The sequence below is a fragment of the Tamandua tetradactyla genome, chromosome 5 (genome assembly GCF_023851605.1).
Source record: "Tamandua tetradactyla isolate mTamTet1 chromosome 5, mTamTet1.pri, whole genome shotgun sequence".
In the NCBI taxonomy this organism is placed as follows: Eukaryota; Metazoa; Chordata; class Mammalia; order Pilosa; family Myrmecophagidae; genus Tamandua; species Tamandua tetradactyla.
The window spans coordinates 117,888,140-117,907,079 of NC_135331.1; the positions used below are offsets into that span (position 1 = coordinate 117,888,140).

At 35.9% G+C, this 18,940-nt stretch overlaps 1 protein-coding gene across 4 annotated transcripts in view; it reads right to left on the bottom strand.

Annotated features, from left to right (window-relative positions):
• The window catches only part of KHDRBS2 (KH RNA binding domain containing, signal transduction associated 2), a 616,081-nt gene that overhangs the window by 387,970 nt on the left and 209,171 nt on the right, over nt 1-18,940 (bottom strand). For all 4 annotated transcript variants that reach the window (XR_013176184.1, XR_013176183.1, XM_077162168.1 and 1 more), the window contains exon 3: nt 8,055-8,171. Coding sequence is in view for 2 of the 4 variants with exons in the window: in XM_077162168.1 (XP_077018283.1) it covers nt 8,055-8,171 (117 nt within the window). In the remaining 2 variants the exon portion in view is untranslated. The remainder of the gene's footprint in view (nt 1-8,054; nt 8,172-18,940) is intronic.

An 18,940-nucleotide genomic window follows, 5' to 3' on the forward strand; every position in this document is an offset into this window, starting at 1 on the left:
TACAATGTCATTGGGAAAAATATTACAATAATCTTGATGGTTCATGTATTGTATAAATTGATACCATATCTAAATTTTACCACGTATCAGAAATGTAAAAATTGACTCAGTTAATGCCCTCAGCACAAAAATATGCTACATGATAGTCCTTTTTCTTTGGCCAAGAAAATTTTTCAAGGATCTGAATTGGTCAAAAGGATGGACTAGAAAAGAAAATTGTCCTAATCTTGGTCAGGTTAGTACTTACTGTGTGGTGCAATTTACCTCCCCTTCTGGGATCCATACAGCATCCTTGAAAAAATCTGGAGCACTTTTTTGTGTCAGGCTGTGATAAAATTAAGAAGCCTTACAGTGAAATTAGAATCACCTACCCAGTTAACCTTGAATCTCGTGACATTAAACAAGACATTCAAAGATGCAAAGATCTTAAACTAGCTTTATGACTAGCCTATTACATTTTAACTAGAGCTTTCTATTTCTGGAGTCTGGTCTCCCATAAAATGTCTCCATCAAGAAGAAATCTTTGTGTTGCTTTCTCGGGAGACTTTTCCCTCACTGGCAAAGTTTTAAATAAACTTTAACATGTGTTTCAATCATTTGATTTGACAATATGCTTGAACAAATTCAAAATAAGCTGCAAGTAAAAAAATAAAAACAAGAACAACAGAAACTCTCAGAGTCCGTAGTGATTGCCTTGAGAGGGCAGTAGAAAGGCAAGAAGAAAACATACCTACTTTTTGGAAAATTGCTAACAATGTTGGGAATCTTTTAGTGCTATATATAAAATAGTGGGAATGTGTCTCAGTCATCCACTGTTCCATAAACAACCACCTCAAACTTAGTAGCTAAAAGAACAATCATTTTAATATTAATACCTGCACAGCTTTCCACGGGTCAGGGATTTAGACATAGTGCAATGAGCACAAACTTTCATTAAATGCAAATCATCCATTTACTACCTGATACTTGCAGCTGTAGTGGAGGACTTAAGCAGCTAGTAATCACTCAGTTGCCGAAGGGCTGAAATCACCTGGAGCATTCTTTACTCAAATTTATGGTGCCTATACAGGGATGACCCAAAGGCTGGAGTCAGCGGGCCCCTTCCCCTGGTGCCAGGGCTTCAAGAGACTGAAAATCAGGCTATGTCATCTCACTCTCATCTAGTTTTCAAAAATCATTATGCATCACTTCTTCTGCATTCCTTTGTTAATAAGCTAGTTAATAAAGCTATCCATATTCAAGGAAAGGGGAATTAGATCCCACTCATCTGTCTTAAAAATAAATGTCAAAGAATTTGGCCCTCTTTAAATCCAGCACAGATGTGGAATTTAAAATAGTCTCAAGACATACCTGGCCCTTTCTATTTTGGTTATATCATTCAAATTTTGGTTGCAATATTTTGAGATGGACGTTAATGCTCAGGAATGAAAGGAATAGGCTTTCCTTAGTTGCAGAAAGGAAACACACATCACTGTAGTCATAGTTCATAAAATGTGAAGTGACTCGAAATTTCCCTGTCTTCATACGCTCTAGTTCTTTAATTGCTTAATAATTACAATTTCCTTCAACATGGTGGGAGAGACTCTGATACTATGATTCCCTCATTTTGTTCTAGGAAAACAACAGTCCACTCCAAATAACGAGTGGACTCCAAATAACAAATGACAATAGAGAAAAAGCTACTACACTTGTAGTGTTTTTCTGTCTTGTAAGGTCGTAGTATACTTCAGTGAATGACAAAATATTTATATGCATAAAAGCGATAAAAATGGCAATGTATGAAAAGTTAAAATTATTTTTCACAAATATGATGATGTATTTTATTTAACTAAAATCAAACTATTTTCATCGGTCATGCAGCTATCACTGGGTGAAATAATCTACTGGTCCAATACTGTTTCTCTGAGTCTTCACAAAACACATATTTGTACAATCACATATACCACAGGTCAGGTGAAGACTGTTACTCTGTTACTCTAAATCCTTGGAATTCATATCTGAGAAACTGAAGAGTTCAGGAAATAAAACAAAATAAAATCACACCTATCTGTAATTTATGACGTGTTCTTTGTCATTTGCAAATCCAAGCGATATTTAAGCAAATTATTGTACTTATTCCTATATCTCTGTTGTGAAGTCAGGATGGGCTAGGCATTCGTTTCTGCAAGGGGAAGATGAGAAAGCTTCACTGTTGATCTACCATGCAGTTTACTAGAGGCACAGCTACAATTAAAGTCAGAGTGCCTGGACTCTTGACTTTGTAGAATTACAAATTGCTTTGGTGTTCAGGATATCAAGCAGTTGAAACAGGAATCCATGTAACCAGCTGCAGTCTGAAAGAAGAGCAATGAGCAGGGCTACACCCCTTCAGGTGAAGGGTTTGATGTTAGACAGAGCCCAGAAGCCAAAGAAACAACTGTGACTAGTGAAGGGTTCACACCCACGTAGCCCACTGGGCAGCTGCATCTCTCTGCAGGTTTTTAGTTGATTTATTGTTGATGAAAATCAATCATGTCATAACATCAGAAAGGATTTACTAAAGAAACCATCACCAAATACAGAAGATATGTCACAAACTAGAAACTGTGCATGATATCAGCACATCAAAGAGAGAAAAGCTTGCACTGAGAATTCACATTTTCAAATCAAACTCTACTGAAAAGCACTTCGATTTTAATGTGCAATCAGTAGTATGTTGTAAGACCACATTCCATAAATTCAACCAACTTTATTAACAGAAGTGCCAAAATATCCATTATTTGCAATATAAATTTATTTACAATGAAAGTGTCCTTTGTGATTTCCAGTTAAGGACAATGGATAAGACAGTGCATTCATGATCTCTCTTGCTACTTCCTCATTCTTGTCTGGGTGTGATAGACCATTGTCTGATTTTCACTACCCTCTCTTACCTTTCATCTTGGGGACAGTTTTTGTTTATACCTCAACCTTTGCAAAGATAAGCAGAGCCAGTGCTTCAACTGCTCTCCCTCACCAATCTTTGCCATCAGCAACAACTAAAAATAACAACACTCTCTCTGAAACTACAGGTTACCCCAAAGATTGCTCAGAAACAACTGCTGGTGAAGCAGGCAGCTTGTGTGGTTATTGAGAAATGGCTGGCCATATGGTATCAGAAGGACAGACTTCAAAGAAACGTCTGAACTGCCAGTTACCTTCCTGAGATACTTTGAAATATTATAAACATACTGCATGACTTACTTTCTGGATTTCTCTAAGACTACCTTTTACCCCCATAATTTAAAAATCAGCTTCTGTTCAAGCTTTTCTGCAGGCTCCTAGGTAAAATTTGAATATTCTCTCAAAGGCCTGGCCAATATGGGAATGAAATCATGAATAAATATAAAGTAGGAAATTGTCACTGGTTTACCTTGGATATTTTCTTTTGTTTTTGTTTTTCCTTTGCTTAAGAGTTTTTGGCTAGGTATGATTAAACAAAAGGGAATGTGACCCCACCACTGTCAAAAAACAAAATAACACAAATAAGAACACTAAGCTTATTAATATTTTCTTACTACAGACCACTAAAACTATTCTCTATATTATGCAGTTAATTAATGATCTTAAAATGAATCATAACTTCATATTTTCCTACACAAAGATTAACAACTCTGATCAGACCTACAAAAACAAAACTAAATGAATTTGCCCACCTCTCTACCTACTAATTCAAATAACTGATACCTTAACATTTCTTCATGACGTTGTTAAAGAGGTCAGGGTGGTTAATAAAATTGCAAGCTTCATGAGGGTTTAAGTCATGTCTAATACTTATTTTCCATAGAGCATAATATTTAATCTACTCTTGAGCATATAACAGATGCTTGATAGTTACTTTGTCTTGATTTAGTCAGATAATCCAAATATCTGCTTTTCTCATGAGATAAAGATTACATTTAAGATATTATCTGTACTATCATTTTCTAGAAAGGTGAAGCAAACCATTAATTGCAAACATGTTTATTAAACAAGTTTTTCTACAAAGGTATCTATGTGACCGCAGAATGGGTTGCTGATCCAGGCTTTGTCAGCAGATGCACAAGGGCTGCCTAATAACACTTCTTCAATTTGCTTTTTTTTTACTGAATAGAATGTGAAAGATAGATCTGTAGAGACATGTTGATCTCCTTAGTGCCTGCTGACATACATTTTAAATAAGCACAGTTAACCCTTGTAGGCTTGAGCTACTAAGCACCAAGCAACATTTAGTTGAATATGAGCTGTCTTAAATGTTCTATTTCAAAGAAATTTGCTGCTTTTAAGCAAACAGAAAATAAAAAGGGAGGTATCCCTAAATCTTGAAATCACATGGCCCAGAATTTGTTCAGCAAGGACTTAAAAACTGGCAAATAAATGTCTCTGAATCTTTCATTTTTCTCTCTCTTATTCTTCCAATCTTCTTGCTTTATTTTCTCTCTGTATATGTGTTTAAATGTAGTTAATATATAGATAAATGCAAAAAACATCACATATATAGGTGTTTGCTCATTAGTTGCAGTAGTTATGTTCTATAAAGTTGCCATGAACAATAAATTAGGGAATATTGGGTCATTGCTTCTAGAGAAAATACAGGGTTATGTTCCTACAAGTTTATGGTCACATTTTTACCATCTGATCTGTCTATATACATGTTTTATGTGTTTATGTCCTTTTAAAAACACTTTACTTATTGTATATTGTTGATAAATTAACACTGAACTCACAGCTAAGAGCACTATAACTCATGCTAGAACAAAGTTCATCTAACACAATTACTTTCTCCATGAGACACACCATAGCTTTCTTGCACTTACGAAAACTAGACAGCACTTCAGCACTATGTTTGGGAGCCATTTTAAACAGCGAAATCCCAACAAAAAGCACAAAAATAGGAAAAACGCACTAAATATACCACAAAAAGACATTTGTTTACATTGAGACCTTAAACTCGAAGCAAGTTGTCACTTTGTTCACACTAAGCTGGGAATGTGCACACGGATAACTCTAATTTTTCACTGTTCTGCATGTCTGCAAATGATCACAAAAAGGCTCCAGGTACTGTTTTGGGGTTACACATAAATTTTAGCAAGTAGATAAATTCACAAACACAGAGTCCGTGAATAATGAGGATCAACTGTACGGATGCATGCTGGGAAGCATGTTGTGTTTGGACACATCAAGTTTCACTGCCTATTACATCCACATGCACATGCTGAGAAGGCAGTAAATACATAAATCTAGAACTTATAAGAAAAATGGGGGTTGGACATATAAATTGTGGGTTTGGTGCCACTTAACAAAATGAAACCACAAAGGGAAGAAAGACTTCTGAGGAGTAAGCTTGGAGGTCTGGATAGGAAAATAATCTAGTCGTGGGGGCCGAGGAGGAGAGCTGTGAAGAATGGAGGAGAGCACCTGATGGACAACTTTTCAGTGGGTTTTCCTATGATGGAAAGTACCTCACTGGGAGCTAAATAGGAATAAATACAGTTATAAAGAGTGATATGACTATGGAATAATAGACATAGATATGGTTTTAGGTAAAGCAACATATTTCCCATCAGGACTTTTAATTTAGCATTCTGTCTCTCATTTCTGGTCTTTCTATAGTTGTTCCTTCTCATTATTCCATCTTCTACTTGATTATCTTATTAAAATATTACTTTTACCACCTCAGCCTCTTTTCCTTCCCTATTTTATTTGAACCCATCACAATTATCAATGCCTGAAAATATAAAATGGATTTATTCCCTTATTTATGGTTTGTCTCACTAATTGGAATAAAAACTGCAAGAAGGGAAAAATATTTGTCATGTTCATTGATGTGAACTAGGACTGTGAATGACACAGTATGTTCATTAAATACTTATTCAATAAGTTAATGAATATATGAGTGTTTTTCTGGCTACATAAATACATACAACCATACACACTTTCATTGTTGAATCAATGGAGTTTTATTTATTTTAGAAAGAAATAAAAACACATAAAATTTCTCCTGTCCACGTCACGTTGAGAGAGGCAAAACAGAAGCAAGATAATCAATAACTTACCAGGGATTTGTTTTTATTTTAATGAAGTTTTCACTAAGGTACATTTATTCATACTCATGTCTGTGGTCTTATTTCAGCGGTATGTTTTACAACCTTTGCCCGTTAAAGTCCTACCTGGATTCTAAAACCTGTGTTTCATAATGCCAACAATACAAACAAAAACTGAAAGGTCTCAAAGCAAAGACAAAATGATGGATCACCCAAAAGTTAATCGATAAGAAACAGGATTTTAAGTAACAGACAATATCAGTAAATAAAACCTAATGGAACATTAATAGAAGCAAATTTGTTTCCAACTATATTTTCAAACGCTTATGCTGGTACCTAATGTTCTCCCAAAGAAACAGTAATCAAATTTAAAACCTCATAAACAGGAAAACATCTTGAAATAGATGGGCATGAAAAATATAGAGCCCTCTGCTTTAAAGGATATGGAAAGGCTGCATGGAGGCCATGCACCAGAGTTTGGGTGGGCAAAGTTGACTGAGACAGGTATTCAGTCTTAAGACAGGTCTTTCGTCTATAGAAAGTTATGGTTTAATGAAAGAAAGAGATAGATAATTTCCATAAAATATGTCAAGTGATAAGAGATGGTTTAGCGTATTCTAACCCTGCTGGGAAACAATGCCTGAACTAAATCTTAAAGAACATGTAAGGATATAAAAGCACATGATATGAAGTTTATAATTTAAGTCCATGAGAGACTAGGAGAATATATAACAACAACAATATTAACTAATATAGTAAAGCACAAATACAGATTACTATGTGTCAATTTGTTCTTTTATATATACATATCTAAGTTAATTCATCACAGAGGTCAAAACATGACTAGATGCTAGTGTGACCATCTTTTAGAATACATGTATTTCTTCTAAATTTTAGTCAAAAAAATTAGACGAAGGAGGATTGGCAAGAAGGTAAGTGATTTATGAAAAATATACACAGTATAAAGTAACCAAAAGATACGCAAAATAGAGGAATAGTAAAAAATATCTTTGTACAGAGTTTACTTCTGACGCATTTTAGAAAAGCACTCATGTAAACTGTCTTGATCAAACTTCAAATATAGACTCATTACAGTGAAAATTATATAATTTCTGCATGATATATTCATCAGTTCAGCGATTCTCTATAATCTCTTCATTCAAGATGTCACATTAATAGTCCAAAGACAGAATTCCTAAACAATTTCTAAGTACTCCCCTGATCAGATAAATGTTTGAGCATTTTATTTTCTGCAGTAGCACTTCAAATCATAAAGACATAGCTTGGTCAAATGATATTACCATAACACATGACCCTTTCCCAGCAAATTTTAAAATATCCTTTATGAATGAATCTCTACAAATAGTTATTTCTTCCATGCTTAGAATTGAATTCTAACACTTAGAAAATAGCTATCACTTTATCAAATGGGAAATGATGTAGTTCAGATGTGAAATAAACCATTCCAAACATCAGCATTGATGTATTTCTTAGTTTACTGTTCTTTTAGGGGTCAGGTGTGTTGCTTAATATCACTGAAACATTTCAAAAAATAATCAGGAGTCTCTTAGATTTGTAGATAAGCATTCAAAATTATTTTAGGTTGGAAGATCAAAGTGAAATAGAGTAGAGATATAAAGTCAGAGAATGATACAATGAATACGATTAGGTGATATGATTGAAGAGAGAAATGGGATCTAGCCAGGAAATTAAAGAAAACGAACAAAGATATATAGAAATATCCCACAGAGGACACTGAAAAAGTGAAAAGATTTGATAGCAACCTACACAAAAGACTGAAGAGAGTAAAAATAGAAAATTATATGTCTGGGGAAAAAGGTTCATAATTCATTTTTATGAAGATAGAGGCATCAAAAAATATAACAGGGTGGTTCCCAGAAGAAGAAAATAATAGAAAATGTCAGAAGAGCTGTTCAGGTGAGCTTATAAATTTGGTGATCAATATTACAGTAACCTTCTGTGCACTGAAATATCAAATTCAAAGTTCAGTACCTTTGTTTTATCTCTCATTGATCCTTTGCCCAGGATAGACATTTTAGCACCTGTTTCTTCCTGTAGCCTCTTCAAGGAGTTTCCTCTTGGTCCAAGCAATTTCCCCACAAAATTGAACTAGGAAACAAAATCAATAGAATGTCTGTTTTAAGGTAGAGTAAAGGGATGATGTACACTAAGAATAACTGATGGGCTTCTTCAAACCTTACCACGGAGAGGAGAGTTATGCCTTGTATATAAAAAACTATTGCAGACCACTAGTCTAGAAGCCATTTTTAAAAGACCCCTTTCTAAACCCTAAGTAGACCAGCTATGTCATCCAGGAACAAATATAAAATGATCAACTTGATTCTCCAGGGGACACCAGGCTACTTGCACTAGATCCTCAATACTTCTAAAGGTAAAATAAAATTATGATAGCATTTTGACTAATTTGACTAAGAGTAATTTTTTTTTATTATCAAAAAAAAAGAAAAGAAATTAACACAACATTTAGAAATCATTCCATTCTACACATGCACTCAGTAATTCTTAGTATATCACATAGATGTATGATCATCATTTCTTAGTACATTTGCATCGATTTAGGAAAAGAACTAGCAAAACAGCAGAAAAAGATATAGAATGTTAATATAGAGAAGAGAATTAAAATAATAATACTAATAAAATATACATATATATAAAGGAAAAAGAAAAAAAAACAAAAACAAAAGATACAAACAAACAAACAAAAAACCATATTTCAGGTGCAGCTTCATTCAGTGTTCCAACCTAGTTACATTACACTTAGGTATTATTGTGCTGTCCATTTTTGAGTTTTTGTATCTAGTCCTGTTGCACAGTCTGTATCCCTTCAGCTCCAATTACCCATTATCTTACCCTGTTTCTAACTCCTGCTGTTCTCTGTTACCAATGATATATTCCAAGCTGATTCTTGAATGTCGGTTCACATCAGTGGGACCATACAGTATTTGTCCTTTAGTTTTGGGCTAGACTCACTCAGCATAATGTTCTCTAGGTCCATCCATGTTATTTCATGCTTCATAAGTTTAGTCTGTCTTAAAGCTGCATAATATTCCATCGTAGGTATACGCCACAGTTTGTTTAGCCACTCGTCTGTTGATGGACATTTTGGCTGTTTCCATCTCTTTGTAATTGTAGATAATGCTGCTATAAACACTGGTGTGCAAATGTCCGTCTGTGTCTTTGCCCTTAAGTCCTTTGAGTAGATACCTAGCAGTGGTATTGCTGGGTCTTAATCCATTCTGCCAGTCTATGTCTTTTGATTGGGAAATTCAGTCCATTAACTTTTAGTGTTATTACTGTTTGGATAATATTTTCCTCTACCATTTTGGCTTTTGTATTATATATATCATATCTGATTTTCCTTCTTTCTACACTTTACTCCATACCTCTCTCTTCTGTCTTTTCGTATCTGACTCTAGTGCTCCCTTTAGTATTTCTTGCAGAGCTGGTCTCTTGGTCACAAATTCTCTCAGTGACTTTTTGTCTATAAATGTTTTAATTTCTCCTTCATTTTTGAAGGACAATTTTGCTGGATATAGAAGTCTTGGTTGGCAGTTTTTCTCTTTTAGTAATTTAAATATATCATCCCACTGTCTTCTAGCTTCCATGGTTTCTGCTGAGAAATCTACACATAGTCTTATTGGGTTTCCCTTGCATGTGGCGGATTGTTTTTCTCTTGCTGCTTTCAAGATCCTCTCTTTCTCTTTGACCTCTGACATTGTAACTAGTAAATGTCTTGGTGAACGCCTATTTGGGTCTATTCTCTTTGGGGTGCGCTGCACTTCTTGGATCTGTAAATTTAGGTCTTTCATAAGAGTTGGGAAATTTTCAGTGATAATTTCTTCCATTAGTTTTTCTCCTCCTTTTCCCTTCTCTTCTCCTTCTGGGACACCCACAACACGTATATTTGTGCGCTTCATATTGTCATTCAGTTCCCTGATCCCCTGCTCAAGTTTTTCCATTCTTTTCCCTATAGTTTCTGTTTCTTTTTGGAATTCAGATGTTTCATCCTCCAGTTCACTAATTGTAGCTTCTGTCTCTTTAGATCTACCATTGTAGGTATCCATTGTTTTTTCCATTTTTTCTTCTTTGTCCTTCACTCCCATAAGTTCTGTGATTTGTTTTTTCAGATTTTCTATTTCTTCTTTTTGTTCAGCCCATGTCTTCTTCATGTCCTCCGTCAATTTATTGATTTGGTTTTTGAAGAGTTTTTCCATTTCTGTTCATATATTCAGCATTAGTTGTCTCAGTTCCTGTATCTCATTTGAACTATTGGTTTGTTCCTTTGACTGGGCCATATCTTCAATTTTCCGAGCGTCATCCATTATTTTCTGCTGGTGTCTGGGCATTTGATCAGATTTCCCTGGGTGTGGGACCCGGCTGGTTGAAAGGTTTTTCTGTGAAATCTCTCGGCTCTGTTTTTCTTTTCCTGCCCAGTAGGTGGCGCGCATCTGTCTGCAGGGCCCAACAGTAAAAGATGCTGTGGCTCCTTTAACTTGCCAATCCGAATCTCGCAGTCAGCCCGGGAAACCGCGCGTGGAAGGGGGGGTCGCCAGCCGCCGCGGCTTGGGGGAGTGCCGGTCCAAATTGCCCAGCTGGCCCGAGACGCCAAGTGTGACGGGAGGGCCCTGCTATCCAACGTTCCCACTCAGACCGGGGAGCCACGTGCGTGGAGGGGACCCCAGTCGCCAGCCGCCCCGGCCGGGAAAACGCGCCCCTCGGGTATCTCACCACAGCGGATTCTCCCTGCCCGTTCAGCCGTTCCAGAATGGGGTACGCTGTCTTTTTGGTCTCTGTCGTGACTCCGGGAGCTGTTTCGTATTGTTTCTGTTTCTTTAGTTGCTTTTCTGGAGGAGGAACTAAGACTCGCGCGTCTTACTAAGCCGCCATCTTCTCCGGAAGTCAAGAGTAATTTTTATATTTAATATATAGATGAGAAGAAATGTAATTTTCTTTGGATTGCCAAAATCAATAATGTTGGAATATGTTACTAAACATCATATAATTATGTAAATAAATCACTTATTAAAGAAAGGAATTAAGAAAAACCACTCTGGTTTACAAAACTGCTAAAGGATTTTCCTTTCCAACCAGATTATAGAAATGAGACAATATTAAATAAGCCTATGACCCTTCAAAACGGCAATAATTAATATTTTAAATGGAATTTTAAAATAAATTTTAATATTCATTTTGCTAAACTGTACTTATAACATTCTATTTAAAATTTCATGATTGGGAATAAAGAGACCCAATTATTCTGCAACCTCACATTCTCTCTGTTAAAAAGCTTTTCTAAGGAATAGCAAATAAAAGATGTAAATACATAATAAAGCATAAAAACATTACAGATAGAGAAAATATACGAAAATTGTGTCTTAATGGGAAACTCTGCAAGTACATTCAATTTGTTTATTCATCTTAAAAGGTGGTTCAAACCATGTCACTAAAAGCAGCTATCAGAGTATGTACGTCAGCTACCAAGAGGAACATTATCAAACCAAATGACCCAGATAATGATTTATACTGACATTCACTGATCAAAAAAAAAAAAAAAAAAAACAACTAAGAACAGAGTGCACCAAGAACTACATTGAAAGCATGGGAGACAAAGAAAAATAAATTTAAAAAATTAGGTTACTACCATTTCATCAGTGTTTTATTAACCATGGTCCCATAGAAAGAAATCCATCATATTTAAAGGTGAAGGACTAAATGATTTCCCCTAAGTCTAGGACAAAGATGCCTGATCTCATCACATCTATTCAATATCGTTCCTAAATGTAGATTGTTGAACATAAAGGTAAAGAGATCAATGCAGCAGCATGATCTCAAGAAATAGATCAGAATTAGATGGTCAATGAGTTTAACAAAATGTGAAAGCAACTAAATTTGAAAAGTGAAGTCTTTTAAACAAACAGTGCTGGAAAAATTGGATATGGATGCAGAAAGTAACAAAAACAAAAAGAAAACTTGAAGCCCTATCTTACACGTAGGCCTCATTTTGAAATTGATAATAGATTCAAAAGTGAAAGCTAAAATTATAATAAAGATTCTAGGCAAACACATATAAATACCCTTGCAAACTTAGGTTAGGAAAAGATTATTTAACCAGATGCAAAGAGCACTAGCGACAACCCTGTTGATCATTAAGAAATGATCAGGAAAGCCACAGACTGAGAGTACATGTTTCCCATGTGTATTTCTGACAAATTACCAGTATTTACAATGTACAAAGAATTCTTACATGTCAACAATTAAAACAGAGACACACAGGTGCATTTAAAAATATGGGGAAAAACCCTTGATAGATATGTCACAAGAAAAGATGTAAAAAAAGGCCAATAACTCAATGAAAAGGTGCTCAACACCACTAATCATCAGGAAAATATAAATTAAAACCACATTGAGATACCACATTGAACCCATCAGAATGGTTAAAACTTAAATGAGGCTGGCAACACTAAATGTTGACAAAAATGAAAAGCCACTGGAGTAAAACTGCTGGCAATTTGTATAGCTGCTTTGGAAAGATTTGCAGTTATTCATAAAATTAATCATAGAGCTCCCCTATGATCCAGCAATTCCCCTCCCAAGTATATATTCAAGAGAAATAAAGGCTAATGTTCACATAAAGACATACACAAGAATGCTCAAAACATTTTATTCACAATTACCACTAAAGTGGAAATAAACAAAATCCCCAGCATAGAAAAATGCATATAAATTTTAAAAATAATATAAAGGTATCATCATGGATTCACGCAATAACATGAATGCATTTCATAGACATTATACAGAGGAAACAAACCATTTTTAAAAGAGTGCATCAAGTTAGAGTCTGTTAATATGAAATTCTATGAACAAAAATAAATTATGGTGTGAGAATTCCTAAGAGATGTTGCCTGATGCAAATAGTACACTCTGGGTAGGACTAGCTGGAAAAGGGGCAAATGTGAAACACCTAGGGTGATGGAAATGTTCTATATTTTCACGGAGGTGCAGGTATATTTTTGTTAAGAGTCGCTAAGTTGCACATTTAAGATCTGTGCATTTCATCATATGTAAATTGCACTTCAATTTAAAATGAATAAAAAATGAATGAAAGACTAAAAACTTATGTAAATATATATATTTAAATAGCATCATAAGGAAATATACTACAAAGAAACATCAGTTCCAGTTCCAGGTAGTTGTACAAAGGAATCTCACTAGATTTTTAGGAAATAAATCATTTCAATCCTAAACAGCCTATTTCAGAGAAAAGAAATGGATAAATACTCCCTAACTTATTTTAACAGGTTAGTGTAATCTTGATAGTAAAGTCAAGGAAGATAAATTTATAGGCAAAACCCACTCATTCAAATATCCTAAACAAATAGTATCACAGACAAGGTTTATTTTATATTAAGAAGAAATCATGATTAGGTGGTATGTAGCATAGGTGGTACACAAGGGAGTTTAAGAGTTACGGCTGAAAAATGTAATTCACCACATTAATACATTAATGAAGAAAGACGTCAACATTTCTATTGAATAGAAAAATAATTTGAAAACAATCTAATTTGTTTTCAAAATTCGTTTCACCTGAAAAACAAAGGAAACTTTCTTATTCTTATAGGAGGATTTGAGTAAAATCTTCCTGGTTTTACTCAAAACCAGCAAAAAGGTTATACTTAAAGGAAAAAAATTCAGAAACAAGATAAAAATCCATACACTTCATTTTATTTGACATTGAAGACTCAAAATATTGACTAAGATAAAACATTATTCACAGTTAATATAATTGTATATATAGAGAACCTAAAGTATGTTCAGAAAACTTACTAGACTTTTTAAGGGAAATTAGCAAGGTGGATTTGTGCAAATTAATTTAAAATTATACTTTTATACCCAATTATATAGCAATATATAATTAGGATTTTTTTAAAGTAACTTATAACTAGTTAAAATACAGATTTTCTAGGAATAAAATAACTATGCATATTCAAAACCTTTAGAGGAAATATTTGAAACACATTATTTAAAGACATAATATAGTCTAAGCACACTCAAGATTAGACCATGTTCATGAATATGAATTGTCAAAGTCATAATAGGAGTCCTGTTCTTCTCAAATCTATCTAAAGTTCAGTGAAATTCCAATTATAATCCTATAGAATCTGGATAAATTTACCAACCGGTCCCAAAATTTTTTATGAAAAAGTATAAGTCCAAGAATAACCAAAACATTCAGAAACAGAATAATAACTTGAGGGCTATAGCAATCATATACAGAGATTCACTGTAAAGCTCGAGTAATACGACATTCTGATACCTGTAGTCCTAGAGCACAGATAGACAAATTGAGCACTGGAATCCAGACTATTCAAATAGTCTACAGTGTATTTAAAACTGATACACGGTACAGGTGGCATTAAAGACCACTGTGTGGGCAGAAGAATGGCCCCCTGAAGATGTCTACATCCTAATCCCCAGAACCTATAAATATGTTACCTTAACATGGCAAAAGTGATCTTGAAAATATGATTGAGGATCTTGAGAGAGGAAGAATTTCCTGGATCATCCAGCCTTGCCCAATATAATCCGAGGGTCCTTATAAGGGATAGAGGTAGAAAACAGAAATATAGAAGGAAATGTGATGGCAGATGCAGAGGAAGAGTGATACAACTGCGGACTTCGAAGACGGAAGGGGCCAATGAATGTTATCAGCCTCCAGAAACTACAAAAGAGAACAGATTCTCCTCCAGAACCTTGAGAAGGAACACAGCCCTGCCGATACCTTGCTTTCAGCTCCGTAAGACCCATTTCACACTTTTGATCTCCAAACTTGAAAAATAATAATTTTTTTTGAACCATTGAGTTTGTGATAATTGTTAAAACAGCAACAGGCAACCAATATATGGAGGACAGGAGGAGCTACTTAATACATAGCATAATTGGCTATTCATGGTAAGACAACTGAAATTAGCTTCTTAGCTCACACCATAACAACAACAGCAAAAAATGTTGGATGGATTATAGACTTAGGTATGAAAGGCAAAATTTTAGAATTTCCAGGAGAAAAATACACAGAAATAGTGCCTAAGATTTTTTAAAAAGGCAAAAATACACCAACTGCAAAATAAAAACTTGATTAAAATTAAGAATGCGTTCATCAAAATGACCTCAAAGAAGTTGAAAGTGTAAATGTTGCCAAAAAGCATTAGTTTATAAAAGCACATGTAAAACAATAAATAAAAGACAACTTAATGGAAAAATGAATAAAATACTGAATTTGTCATTGAAGAGGGAACAGGAATGGGGGAAAAAGGATAAAAAGCTCAACTTCATTAGAATTAAAACAACAAATTAGACCACAGTGAGACATCCTCTTACACATGCTGTGTGTGAAAATGAAGAAGCCAGACACCAAGCACTGGCTGGAATGTGGCACCATCACGAAGCCTAGATCCAGCTTGTGGGGATGTAAATAGACACAACACTTTAGGTGCTGTCTTATAAACCTGTAAATGCATATAACTGATGTATCAGTAATCCCTTTCTAGGTATATTCTTTAGAGAAATCTTAGCACATGTGGAAGAATATTTAAAACCTCAATGTTTATAACTAATAAAAATTGGGGAAACATGGCCACTTGACATGACCAGCACTTCTGTGTCTATGTGCAGAACTGTTTCTCAGGCCCCCATCCACTTCCGCTTCCTTTTCTCTTTATCAGTGACAGGCAGTTGCTTATGATTATACTTTCGTGCCCACGGAAGGTTCACGGATGGGGGAAGCCCCATAGACTTCCCCATAAGCATCTCCTCCTCTGTCCTAGCACAATGATAGACCTCTCCAGGAACTCCCATTTAGTGGTCATTACCAGCCTCATAGAATTTCCTGTAGCTCTGGTTTCTCCCTTGTGCTTGATTCTTTACCGCCCTTCTGTGACCACTTTCCTAAGATCCTTCCTCCATCTCTTCCAATGGCTTTGTTAGCCCCTCATTATAGAACAGCTTCTTTTTTTCCAGTCAGAACACTGATTGGTACAAATGAGTAAATAAATTGTGGTATATTTACAGGAGACTATTGTACAACAGTGATCATGAATTACCCCGATCCATATAAAATATCAAAGATGAAACAAAGAACTAAAATTTTAAGTGTAAAACACAAGTAGCAAACATATGATACATTTTTATAAAATTCAAAAACAAGCAAAATTAAACCATAGGTTACTTATAGATACATTCATATGTGGTAAATGTATTCTTAAAAATACAGTGGGAATAATAAATATAAAATTCAGGATCTTGATAACCTCTGTAATAGGGAAGTAGGGTATGTACTTGAAGAGAAACGTATAGGGGATGCCAAAGCAATGTTTTATATTTTAGACCTTAGTTAAAATATGGGTTATAAGTGTCCATTTTATTTTGTTTTACACTTTACATGAAAGTTGCACATATCTTTGAATGCATTTAATAGCACTTAATAATTTTAAAGAGAGATTCAATAGAATAATTTCAGCTGAGTAAAATTTGACTGGAACTTCTTCGAATAAATAGGCTGTTAACAAGAATCTACATGTCCCTTTGTTTGTGATAGTTAAACAACAAAAGGATGTTTAACATGAAAGGATGAAACAGCATTTCACACAATCCTGGCCAAAGACAGATTACTGACAGAATAAAGACATTGGTTCCTGCCATTGGAATTTTCAGTTCTCTGACTTGATTATTGTGGCAGACATATTTCTGAACATTTCTATTGTAAATCAATAGCTTTATTTCTAACCAATAATCGATTTGAAAGTGAATCAGTTTGAAGCTATAGGAAAGTTAATTAGCTAATTCACAAATATTTTGAAATAGAAAAGAAAAATCCAACAACAGATTTAATTTTACAGGCTGTCACGGCCAGGGATATACGTCAACTTGGCCAAGTTGTGGTAGCTGTTTATCTGGTTGGGCAAGTGCAGGCCTGTCTGTTGCAATGAGGACATTCCATAGAATTAGATCATGATCACGTCAGCTGCATCCACAGCTGATTCCATTTGTAATCAGCCAAAGGGATGTGTCTTCTACAATAAGTGATGCTTAATCTAATCATGGGAAGCCTTTTAAGGAGGACTCAGAGGAGACAGGTTCCATTCCTGCTTCGGCTGGTGAGTCTCTCCTGTGGAGTTCATCCAGACCATCCATCAGAGTCATCGGCTTCACAGCCTGCCCTGTGGATTTTGGACTCTGTATTCCTGCAGTCACGTGAGACACTTTTATAAATAGTATATTTGCAAGTGTTCCCTGTTGATTCTGTTTCTCTAGAGAACCCTAACTAATACATCTTGGTACCAGAGAGTGGGGTGCTGCTGCGGTTTGCAAATACCAGATGTGTTGGAACAGGTTTTTTGATGGCTAAGGGGAAGATTTTAGAGGAACCATGAAGAGAATGATGGAGAACTTCTGGAGTGCTTGAAGAGACTGTTGGTGTAAATGGAACTACTACCAATCTTGACAAAGGAGGACACAAAAGGGAGAGATTGGAGTTTGCAGAGTGAGAACCATGGAAGCTCAGATCTGAAGCCAAGAAACCTCGGCCAAGAGAGTGGACCCGCTCATATACATGGAGAAGGTGAGTTTACCCTGAAGGGTAAGGATGAGTCTCCCCTCTCATTGCAGTGGAAGAGTTGTGCAGTCTCAGGCCTTGGAAAAGGTGTAGCACGCTCCTTGGGGGACTGGGAGAGCCTGGCTGCCACCACATGGAGGGGTTGAGCGTGTGCCTCAGAAATGGCCAAGAGCCCAGGGATGGCCCTGATGCCTGGAGAGAGTGGAGCCGAGAGGTAGTCTCCTCGATGTTCCCCGAGGTTGATTTGGAAAGAGGCCGCGGCCACTGCATAGGCCTTGGAAGGGGTGGGACTGCCAGTTTCTAAAGCTGAAGGATAAATGACTTTCAGACTTTGAAATCCCACAGCGCTTGCCCTGCAGGTTTTACATCTGTGTTTCTTACAATTTCTCCGTATGGAAATGAAAATCTGTATCCCGTGAATATCCTCCTTTGCATATTGGCACCAGACTTGTTTTGAGATTCACAGGTCCACAGCAAGAAGAGAATTTTTTGCACCTAAGGTGATGTTTGTAGTTGACAAGGGGTGGACATGTGGTAGGTAGATTCAGTTGACAAAACTTGGCCAGGTGAGCATACCTAGTTTTGTTGCTGCGGACATAAGCCAATGGTACATGAACCTCATCTGTTGCTGATTTACAACTGCAGTCAGCTAGGAGGCGTGTCTGCTGCAATGAGTGACGTTTGACTTTATTGGCTGGTGCTTAAATGAGAGACCGCAACGTAGCACAGCCTAAGCAGCTCAGCATTCCTCATCTTAGCACTCGCAGCTCAGCCCAGGCCTTTGGAAGTGCAGAAAGAAGTCACCCTGGGGAAAGTTGTTGAAACACAGGGGCCTGGAGAGAAGGCCGGCAGAGACCATCCTGTGCCTTCCACGTAAGAAAGAACCTCAGTGGAAAGTTAGCTGCCTTTCCTCTGAAGAACAAAATAAATCCCCTTCTATTAAAAGCCAATCCATTTCTGGTGTGTTGCATTCCAGCAGCTTGCAAACTAGAACACAGGCCAAGGGAAAATTATGAGATTACTCATACATCTTTTATGAGTACTATCAGTTATATAACGTTATTTTAAGCAAGCAGTTTTTACTTAATGTATATGATTTTAAAACTATAAACGTACAAGCTCCTATTTGTTTTTGCTAGCAAAAATGTTTTTAGTTGCCATGGTATAGGTGCGCTCACATGATTTTAGCCCTAATCTAAATTTGAAGTTTTGGGAGCCAACACCTTGAAAAGGCTCCAGGACCTTTTAT